General features: G+C 38.5%; 2 protein-coding genes across 9 annotated transcripts in view; one reads left to right on the top strand and one right to left on the bottom strand.

Annotated features, from left to right (window-relative positions):
* KCTD6 (potassium channel tetramerization domain containing 6) overlaps positions 1-3,022 on the top strand; it is a 57,762-nt gene extending 54,740 nt beyond the window's left edge. For all 4 annotated transcript variants that reach the window (XM_060161443.1, XM_060161445.1, XM_060161442.1 and 1 more), the window contains 2 exons: positions 298-367; positions 1,613-3,022. In XM_060161443.1, coding sequence (XP_060017426.1) covers positions 341-367; positions 1,613-2,299 — 714 coding nt within the window. In that variant the 5' untranslated portion in view covers positions 298-340 and the 3' untranslated portion in view covers positions 2,300-3,022. The remainder of the gene's footprint in view (positions 1-297; positions 368-1,612) is intronic.
* A 2,500-nt stretch (positions 3,023-5,522) lies between these two features.
* The window catches only part of ACOX2 (acyl-CoA oxidase 2), a 35,932-nt gene continuing 30,154 nt past the window's right edge, over positions 5,523-11,300 (bottom strand). For 4 of the 5 annotated variants that reach the window (XM_060161437.1, XM_060161440.1, XM_060161436.1 and 1 more), the window contains 2 exons: positions 9,029-9,161; positions 5,523-5,873 (listed from right to left, as the gene is read on the bottom strand). In XM_060161437.1, coding sequence (XP_060017420.1) covers positions 5,811-5,873; positions 9,029-9,161 — 196 coding nt within the window. In that variant the 3' untranslated portion in view covers positions 5,523-5,810. The remainder of the gene's footprint in view (positions 5,874-9,028; positions 9,162-11,300) is intronic. The other variant, XM_060161438.1, reaches the window with a different exon arrangement.

The raw sequence follows: 11,300 nt of genomic DNA, 5'->3' as shown, positions 1-11,300 counted from the left end.
AAATTGAATTTTCGGAGAAGGTAGGTAGAGTTTGAATGACTGGTTTACTCACTAGGCTCTCTACCTTCTCTAAGTATAGGATAACTCTTTCTCTGTAAAGATTTGCCAGTCTCTTGGGGACCCATAGAAGGCCTTAGAGGAATCCTTTCCTCCCCAGATCTTTGCCTTGTAGCAGGTTTTAGTTGAGCAAAGATGAGTAGTTTTCTGGTGTTTGGCCTGCTCTGTTGGGTGAGAAAACTTTTCTATTCTGTTTTCATAGTTTCATGCACTGTCACATGTCTTTTTCTCTTCCCCAAGTTTCCCTGGAACCTGGGCTCCCCGAGACGCAGCACTGGAGCAGATGGATAATGGAGACTGGGGCTATATGGTGAGAGGCTTTTGCAGATGCATTTTGAAGGCTGGCAAATTATTTTTGTGTGTCTTTCCCCGCCTCTTATGTATTTTTAGGTATAATACATCTCATAAGAATGAAAATGATCAGTGGTGCAAACCGCCCCCCCCCAATTAGTTTAGATGTATTTTTTGGGTGTTTTAACTTTGTTTGGTGTTTTTAGGTAAGCAAGCTCAACATGGACTCTCTATGTAACTTTTGATAATCATTTTTGTTTTTGATCTTTAAAGTATGTTGCCCTTAAAACTCTTCCATCATAGAGTAGTGACTGTTAAATGTCTAGTAGGTAATGGGTAGAGAGGACATTTTCTTGTGGTTGGGAAGGTTAACGGTTGAGAAGGTGCCACTTCTCCCACTAGCACTTTTTCTCGCATGTGCATGTGTCTTCCTATTTTCCTTTTCCTTTGCTAAGAAATATTTTATTTGTATAGTACCTGTCTTTATTTGTCTTATTTTATTTCTTAAATATGATTTTAAAAACCAAAGGTGTGTATTATTTAGAGAAGCTTGCTTTTCAAAATTAAAGGCCAGAGTGCAACATTAATGTTACAAAAGTGAATATACTATCAGATTATGAAGTTTGAAAGCTGCTATTAGCCTTTGGGTATATGAGATTGTGTTGACCAAACTGTGTATTTTAACTTAGTATTTGATACTGGTATTTCCATGAAAAAGTTAGGAAGACTAGGTCTACACAAATTTTTATTTTTAAAATAAATTTCATGATTTCCCGCCTCCTTTTGAGGGGGAAAAGACAAAAGAAATATTGAAAGTAGATGTTTTATGTTATCAAATCATTTTTATTCTATTTTATGTTAAATTGAGTTAAGAAAAATGAAAGTTTTTTTTTTTAATCTGAAAAAAACTTAAATGAGTATATTTTAGTTTGGCCTCTCTCCTCCCATAATATACTCTGACCTGCAAACTTCTCTCTAGATACTGGGCCTGAAATAAAGTGCCTTTGGAAGCCATGTCCTCCTTTTTTAGTGTACGGCTTTGAAGAATTGGACGTATCCCTTTTCTCTATTGAAAGCAAATGTTAGATCTCTTCATCCGGGTGGGTTTCTCACTGAAAATAAAGCTATATTTTGCATCAGTGGATTGCTAGATGTGTTGTAGCCTGAATCTTTTGCTTTGCTTGTTACCACTAATTTTCTTAATCTGTCAAAGTTAGGATTTAAAAACATTTCAGATGACTGATCATTTTTTAAAAACTTGCAGATGACTGACCCAGTCACGTTAAATGTAGGTGGACACTTGTACACAACGTCTCTCACCACACTGACGCGTTACCCGGATTCCATGCTTGGAGCTATGTTTGGGGGGGACTTCCCCACAGCTCGAGACCCTCAAGGCAATTACTTCATTGATCGAGATGGACCTCTTTTCCGATATGTCCTCAACTTCTTGAGAACTTCAGAGTTGACCTTACCCCTGGATTTTAAGGAATTTGATCTGCTTCGGAAAGAAGCAGATTTTTATCAGATTGAGCCCTTGATTCAGTGTCTCAATGACCCCAAGCCTTTGTATCCTATGGATACTTTTGAAGAAGTTGTGGAGTTATCTAGTACTCGGAAGCTTTCTAAGTACTCCAATCCAGTAGCTGTCATCATAACCCAATTAACCATCACCACCAAGGTCCATTCCTTACTAGAAGGTATATCAAACTATTTTACAAAGTGGAATAAGCATATGATGGACACCAGAGATTGCCAGGTTTCCTTTACTTTTGGACCCTGTGATTATCACCAGGAAGTTTCTCTCCGAGTCCACCTGATGGAATACATTACAAAACAAGGTTTCACAATCCGAAACACCCGAGTGCATCACATGAGTGAGCGGGCCAACGAGAACACAGTGGAGCACAACTGGACTTTCTGCAGGCTGGCCCGGAAGACAGATGACTGACCTCCAGCACTGGGAGAAGTTCCTGGAAATGGACTCTCCAAGAGATCGAAGAGGCTGATTTTTTTTTTTTTTTTAAATCACAGTGTGAGATTTTTTTTTTTTTAATATTTGTATTTATTTGAAGGCACTGGGGACCAGAAGGAAGGAAGTTTTGTGCTTCAGCAGACTCCTCTATGTTTTGTTCCCTTCACCCTGAGTATGCATGTGCCTGTTCAGAGCCTCCAGATACCTTTTTTATAAAAAGAAGTCTGAAAATCATTATGGTATATAATCTACCCCTAACAGCTTTTTTTTATTACAGTGCTAAAATGATTTCTGATTAAATAGTCCCTAACTCAACTAGAAGGCTAAAAATGCAGGAATGAAAGAATAAACAGAGTACTCATGATGCCTTTGGGAAAAATCAAAACATCATGTAGGGTGACCTAGTTTTCAAACCAATAAGCAGTATTATAATATTAAAGGAAAACTGTTCCAATCATTTAAAAGTACTTGTTAAGTACTGCTTTTTACAGTTATGACAACTGTTTCTTTCTATGCATATAAATCAAGCAACCAAATATCTGTAGCCATGGAAATGTCTGACTAGAAATATTTATATTGGCTTCTGAATACAAAATGTCCCTGTGGTAGAAATCTTACTTCTTATGCCTGGTGCAGTATAATTCCCAAGTGTACTGTCTACCAGAATAAATAAATAAATAAATAAATGAAATGTGAAAATTAGGTTTGTATTTATTGATTATTGTCAGTTAAGGGGGGAAATCATATTCTTTGTCTAAAATATGCATTGTTTTATGTCCCAATAAATGCTGCCTATAGCACATTTGTATTTGATTCAGGAGGACTCAGTGGAACTTTAGGATGTGGTTTATAGAATTCTACTATGCTGTTGAAGCAGGGAATTGATGGAATTATTAGTTTTGTCTAAAAGAATGCATATCTGGACAGTGAACGTACAGTTTGACAAATTTTTTTCAAATAGGACTTATTTTGAAGATTATAGATTTTTCTTCAGTAAGCCACCAGTTGTCATTGCTCTATGACCCTTATTCTAGCTTTGTATCTATCGAGCACAGGGACAAACCGACTCTTTAGCCATTTTATTCTCATATATTATGGTGACCCACAAATGTATTTTGTTATTAAGGTTAAATTTCTGAGGAGAAGAAAACTGCAGTGAATGAAGGATCTAGAACAGTTGGAAATATCATGTACTTTTAAAAATTTTACTGTAGTCTTATTTTGCATAAGTTCATTTGATTTTGCATAAGTTCATTTGATTCTATTTCTTGGAAGTTACTCACTGGAAGGATTATGTTAGCTGTAGTGAAACTTCCTAGTTTGCTAGAACACCTTTTAAAAGAGAGTTCAGAAATTTCTTCCCCGTTGTCTAAGGGAGGAGTAGAGTACTGAGGCTGTGTGACTGGGGAAGCTCACTCCTTTTCTCCTCTGAGAAGATTCTGAAATTCTCTTTCAAAGAAGGATGAGAATATTTACTTACATCCATTTCTGCCCACGTCTCTCTGAAAACTTAAGATTTGACAAATGAGCAATATCCAGAAACCTGTAACTACCCCATTTTTACCATCTTCAAACTAAAATCCCTTAATGTTATTGGTAGGTTGCTGTGGTTTCAGTAAATGTACTAAGTATGAGGTTATCTTTTTAGAAAATGGTCTCCTCCTTCAAACTGATTAGTGGTTACCTAAAAAAGAGACAAGAAAAGGAACAGCCCAGCCAGCTATGTGTTGTTGAGTTAGCTGAGGTGAATGAAAGATGAAATTATTTGGGTTGAAAACAGGTATGGAAATGGGAATGAATAATTGTTCCAAGGTTTTAAGAGTAAAACATCTATGAGGTCTCTTCCTTGTCCAGATTACTGGAGATAAGTTTGCTTTTGGTAAATTTTCTCAGATTTATAAATTATTAACAATTAAGTGATTATTTATATGAGTAAATTAGGAAAAGTAGCCCGCTGAGATTTTTTGCAATTTAATTTGTTTGATGGTATTCAATTTTGAGTGTTTTATATACTCGGGTAGTTGAAAATGATGTGAAAAATGTAGGTTGGTTATATTTGGGTAGTTTGAGACAATTATGTCTTTTATGAAACTTTAAATCATTTTTACTTTGGAAGAGTTGATTTTTTAAACATTTATGTTAGTTGTATTCCTAAGGCTGTATTTTTTTCCTTTTCATTTTTTTAATTGAAGTATAGTTGATGTACAATATAATATTGGTTTCAGGTGTACAACATAGTGATTCGACATTTATATACATTACGAATTGATCACTGTAAGTCTGGTAACCATCTGTCACCATACAAAGTTATCACACTATTATTGACTATACTCCCTATGCTGTACATTACATCCCGTGGCTTGCTTATTTTATAACTGAAAGTCTGTACCTTTTAATCCCTTTCACCTACATCCCATCCCCACCTCCGCCAACCACCACTGTATCTATGAGTCTGTTTCTGTTCTGTTTTGTTTGCTCATTTGTTTTGTTTTTTAGATTCCACATGTAGGTGAAATCATATGGTATTTGTCTTTCTGTGTTTGATTTATTTCACTTAGCCAGTACCGTCTTATGTCCATTCATGTTGTTGCAAATGGCACAATCTCATTCTTTTTTATGGCTGAGTAATATTCCTTTGTTTATGTACATACACCACAGTTTCTTTAGCCATTCATGTGTTGTTGGACACTTAGGTTGCTTCCAGATCTTGGCTGTTGTAAATAGTGCTGCAGTGAACGTAAGGGTACATGTATCTTTTCAAATTAGTGTTTTTGTTTTCTTTGGGTAAATACCCAGAAGTGGAATTGCTGGATTGTATCATAGTTCTATTTTTAATTTTTTGAGGAACCTCCATACTGTTTTCCATAGAGGCGGCACCAACTTACATTCCCTGCGGCAGTGCACAAGTGTTTCCTTTTCTCCATATCCTTGCCAGTACTTGTTATTTATTACCTTTTTAATGACAGCCATTCTGATTGGTGTGTGGTGATCTACATTTTATTTAGATTATACCAAGTATAGGCACTTTTAGAAGAGGATTGTTTGTGTGCATGTGTGTGTGTGTGTGTTTCTGTTCTTTTAAGCCCTGGGATAAATAAATGTGTGCTATAAGGACACAAGTGATAACTAATGAGTCTATTGGCTTTTGCTAGCTCTAAAGCAAATCCTGGCATTTAACAAAATAGAAGCTGCAAATGGATAGTGCTACTGTTTTTTTATTGTGGGAAATTTCAAACATATTCGGAAGTAGAATAATGTAAACACCCACGTACCCATTGAATAGCTTCAACAATGATTCACTCCCCCTTTTTCTTCCCATGGATTATTTTGAAATAAATCACAGATATTTCATCTGCTTCAGTCTGTGTCTCTGGAAGATAATGATCCTTTTTAAAAAATACATACATATGTAGTTGTAGATTTTAATGATGCACATGCCATAGTACCATTACCACGTGGTGGTGCCTCCTGAATGCTGTTGATTATTTCATAGCCTGGATCTCCAGCCTTGTAATAGTGGTCTTATATATTTCTCATAGGCAGGGTTCCCCTGTTTGTAGAAAAAAGTGCATTGTTAAGACAGACTATTTCTGCCAGGATTAATGACTTCTACTTTCAAATTAAGTTTTTAGTTTCAAAAAAGTAACATTACATACGATTCTTAATATTTTAATTTATTTTTAAAATTCATTTTGTGTGAACATATGGGGAAACATTTTTTCCAAAGGGCATCCTTCCTTTTCTCATGCAGATTTTAAATTGTGGATGCAGGTGGCCAATTAAAAAAACACAGCTATCATTTGCTTTTGGGATTTAATACAAATGAAAGGCTTGACTCTTTGAGGCTCTTTGAAATTGAACATGTTAACCACAAAGCAAGGAGCCAGAAGGTGAAATCAGGTAAGCAATATTCTGTGTCAGAATTGGGTATCCCCATTATTCTCTAATGTGATGTCTTGATTTCTTTTCTTCACAGCTCTACCCCCATCTTTTATAGTATTGTTTACTTTTTTGCCTGTCTCAGTTAAAACTGTAAGCTCTTTGACGACAGGGTCTATGACTCTTTTGTTCTCCTGTGTCCTCAGTACCTAGAATAGTTTCTGGCATACCTCATATGCTCAGTAACTATTTGTTGAATGATTGAATGAATGCATGGATCAGTAGTTGCATCTGGCAACTACTTGAATAAATTTCTGCAATAGAATAATTGGGGATAAATAGGATTCTTATTTTGAAATTATCCCCAGTGGTTCTTTCACTGCTTGCATCTATAGGGAATCACTTAGATAGGAGTGCACGTGGGGAACAGGAACAGTCTTTTGCAGTTCATTTCGGAGAAACTGTCTTGAAATAGCATCCAAATCAGGAAAAAAGCCAAAAGGCAGAACACCATAGCGAGAGTAAACCATGGGAGTGCATCATCCTGTCTGGGGATAAAGCTCAGCACCTAACCTGCCCCAGACAGGAGAGACTCTTATAATTCTAAGACATTCAACACAGCATAGCACTTTTCTTTTGGTAGAAATGTCAGTGAAATAAATTCCTATGTGTACTTTTGTGTCTACAAGGCATGTTTCAAAGTAGCTTTTGTTTTAATTTATTTGAAATACCTGTAGTGTTCCTTTTTCTGCCAGTGCAAATGAGGAAAAATGTCTCTAACTGCAGTTGCAAAATTACCTACAGCAGATTAGAAACTACACTTTAAAAGGGCTATTTTGGTGGTGCCTAGAGGAGCCAGAAATGTAAGATTAGGGAGCCATATATTAGTTGTCAACAAAGTGTCGTTTTAACTAACTGGAAGCATTCTTCAAGGTCACTTACAATCTCACATTCTTAAAATCGCTGTGCATGAAAGAGTCACGTTGCTGTACCTGTCACCTTTTGTGCAAGGTAATGTAAGCTAGGATGGCAAAAGTTTGCACTGTTGGGTATGCAGCAGGGTCCTTGTTCCGCTGCGTAGGTCACAGAGCCATGTTCATTTACTCCGTAAATGCAAAGTATCTACTCTGTGATAGACCCTGGAGTTGGGAAGATGAAAACTCCATCCTTGTTCACAGTCACGTGGCAGGAGATAGGGAAGAGTGAATGGGATGGCGTGCATCACCATCTTACCAAGTCTGCTGATGCTGTGGGTCAGTCATGCCCCTCATCTAGACAAGCCTGCCCTCATATAGTGTCCAGATTAAATTCTTTCAAGATGAAGAGTAGAAACAAGTAAAAGGCAAGGAAGCCCCTGTGTTCTTTGGTGAATACGAGGAATCAGGAGAACTGGCACGTTTCCTTGTGTTGCTAGTAAAGCAGGTTTGAGCTAGATACGTCAGTGTTTCCTGACAGGTGTTAAGGCAGGGTAGGTTCTTCTCTCAAGTACCAAAGGGCACGTGTGTTTCTTTAGACCACAGGGGCTAATCTGGAGTGGCAGGATTGCTGTAGTTCTATGCCAGGATTTAAATGTTAGAAAGTAGAGAGACCTAATCATTAGAAAAAGTAACACACTAGAAGTAGCTTAACTGTACTAAGCAGTAAATGTATTGTACCTTCTTTAGTTAAGTTCTTTATCTTTCCTTGTTGAGTTAAAAGGATGCCTTCCTGGAGACAGGGATTGGCCTTCTAGCTGACAACCATCTTGGGGGTAACATTGTGTTGCAACTTTAGATAACCATGTTAAATTACGCTATGAGGTATGACAGGATGCAGAATGTTAAGAGCAAGTCTAACACCATGCTAAGTGTGAATGAAAGCCTGAGAGGTGCCAATTTGATGAGGTGTTAAGACACCTTTTCTGAAATTTGAAGAGGAAAGAGGTAAAAAACTAGACTTCATCATCTGAATTACATATCTGCATTATAGAACTTAAAATAACCTGTTGTATAGCTATAGAGTGTCTTTGTTTTGATCATCTGTATCAAATCTGCTAGTAAATGTTGGTTCCCCAAATTGTAAATACAGGGTTTATTTCTCTACTCCAGTTAATGTAGGCGTTGATATTCATGTTTCCCAATGAGGCTCATAGCAGAGAGTCTGGGATGCTGGCTGTAGACTGTTAGGATTTTATGAGTCCTCCCCCTTCTTCTGTTAATGAGTTCTCGTGTTCTCTCCTGGGACAGCTGGGGATCTTTTTGCTATAACCCTTGTAATTGTCATTTATTTGGCTTTCCTGGGATACTGATGGCAGTGCAGCAGGCTTCTTTGTCCCTGGGATTTTCTTCCTTGTAGAGAAGAGGGAGGAGGCATCTCTAGCAGGCAGTGAGGGCTGAGAGAGAGACCCCCACCCCCAAGCTTCCTATCACCCCTGAATACCTACTGTATCAACACGAAACTAAGAGTTAAAAGGCTGAAATTAAGATGGTTAAATCAGTGCAGTGATTTACCTTTTTATTTCTGTTACTTAAAAGCCACTTTGCCACTATGTGTGTATGCCCTTGTGTATGTCAAGCCGTGATTTAGAGCTTGGGCCTTTCTCCAAATTCCCTTTACCAAATTCTGAGCAATGCATTTTGCTTATTACAGTTCAGACTCAGAGTTCCTACCAGGCCACATCCCTGCTCCAGGTTTCTTTTATGTATTCTCAAAATATTTTAAATAGACATGCTATGCCAAGCAATTTCTAACCTAATGGGAATCAATTAAAATGGGAAAACATGGAGTTATATTCACTGCTTGCTCTCGGCTCTCTTGCATAATTTATAATGTGTTCTATTCAACTACCTGAGTATTGGTTGGTGACCTCTGAGCCCACTGGAACAGACGTTCATAGACATTTCCGTCATAACAACCAAGTGCTGAATTTAAACACTGATCGGTGAAGTCAAAAGCATCAGTTAACAAGACAGCATCCTTTCTGAGAGAAAAAAACAAAAGAGTCGTATTTTAGATTGCTTTTGCGAATCTGATTAATCTGGGATGGTGAATAACAACACCTAATTAGAAGTTGCATCATTATCCACTTTTCGAACAACTCGGCTTTTTTTTTCTTTAAGTTTTAATTTTTGATCAGTTATATAAGCACAGCATAAAGAGTCAAATAGTTCTTCAAGGCTTGTTATTGAAAATCAGCATATCCCTGCCTCTCCCCTCCATTTCTTCCCCCTACCCCTAGAGGCAATCAGTTTTAGTCTTTTAGCTGATATTTGGGGAATTTACCCGAATGACTCTAAATGTCTTGTTTGTATTGCTACTTCATATTCATTGGTGCTAGATATTATCTGTTGACTATTACAGATGATACGGATTTATTTTAGCACCACTCTCCTCAGCAGTACCGATCATCCCCCCTCCCCATCCCCCAACCTCTGCTTCCTCCCCACGGCCTTCCTGCCTCCCAATATAATTACAGTGTTGGCCAGACTGATGTTCAGTGCTTCCCTTGTTATGACTGTATGTATCCTGTATGTTAGTATGACTTTATGTATTCTGTTCACGGCGGAGCCACGTTCCCACCACATCTCTCCTGTTCTAGGGGTCGCTCTCCAGCACTTCTGTCATAGTTCTTAGTGATTTCACTGTCTGTGTGGAAGTTCCTTGAATCTTCTCCCCATTGACCGTGTTCTACAGCCTGGCTCTGTCACTGTCTGCCGAGATCACGCACCAGGCCTTGTCATCCACACCTGCATCTCACCATAGTCTCAGCCATGTTCTTGTCACTGTCTCCTCTCTTTCTAGCTTACTCCCTCTACTATTCTGACTTCTATGATTCTTATTTTCCCTTTCAAGCGACAAAATTATTTTAACCTATGGAATGAAATATTAAAATAATTGTTCACATGCTTCCCTTCCTCTTTTGGCAGAGGATATAAAATAAAATATGTGATTGTTTGTTTATACTCTTCCTTAACGCTCGTTTCACAGAGTATTTGAGGTGACTGAGATACTGTACTTATTTAATCCTTTCTGGATGGCCTTTAATCATTATTATGAAATGATTTTCCTACAGGGCTGTTCATGATTCTTTGACCCTCCTGGCACCTACTGCCTATTTAAAGTCCCTCATCTACATGGTCTCGCTTCCCTCATCTGTCTGAAATTCCATGGTCTATTTATTATATTCACTCCCTCCAAACAATATTCAACCATTTTTCTTGCTTTGTCATACTTGTTTAGCAAAACCCCGTTCCTCGTTATTTCCAGTTTTCCACCGACTTTGCCCCATACCTTTGTAACTATATGGCTGGAAAAACCAATACTGACTGTTGTAATAAGGACCCAAGTGGGCCCTTATTGCTACCCGGCAGTCATATCACATTCTAATTCATTTACTCCTTCATTCTCTTAGATGATTATCTCCCACCTTCTCTTTGATCTTCAGATCTACACTGCTCACCTCCCCATCTCTCTCAACCTAGATGACTTTGAGTCCTATTCCACTGGTAAAATAGAAGTGGTAAGAAGAGTTCCACAAGTTCCCACCCATGCATTTAAACATATGAGGTTTTCTCTCATAGTACAGGTAAACTGTCCAGGTTCCCAGCTCTGACCAGTCCCTCCTCGTCCACTAGATGCCTTCCACTCCTGCCTAGTAGAGAGAGCAATGTTCCAGAAGTCCTCCTGCCTTTCCCCTATAACGTCAAAATTCCCCTCTCTCCCGAAACATTTCCATCAGTTTCCAAACAAGCTGTCATTTCTCCCACCTAAAAACAATCATTTGGGGCTTCCCTGGTGGCACAGTGGTTGAGGGTCCGCCTGCCGATGCAGGGGACACGAGTTCGTGCCCCGGTCCGGGAAGATCCCACATGCCGGAGCGGCTGGGCCCGTGAGCCATGGCCGCTGAGCCTGCGCGTCCGGAGCCTGTGCTCCGCAGCAGGAGAGGCCATAACGGTGAGAGGCCCGCGTACCGCAAAAAAATGAAAATAAAAACAATCATTTGACTCTATTTCCCTCTCCATCATCTGACCCATATCTTGGCTCCACTTTGTGACAAAACTTGAAAGAGTTCTGCTTGTTGATGCTTGCTCTTTCCAGTTCTTCTCCGCCTCTTCTCAAC

This window comes from Lagenorhynchus albirostris, chromosome 10, assembly GCF_949774975.1.
Source record: "Lagenorhynchus albirostris chromosome 10, mLagAlb1.1, whole genome shotgun sequence".
Classification (NCBI taxonomy): domain Eukaryota; kingdom Metazoa; phylum Chordata; class Mammalia; order Artiodactyla; family Delphinidae; genus Lagenorhynchus; species Lagenorhynchus albirostris.
This window is presented reverse-complemented; position numbering and strand designations above follow the sequence as displayed.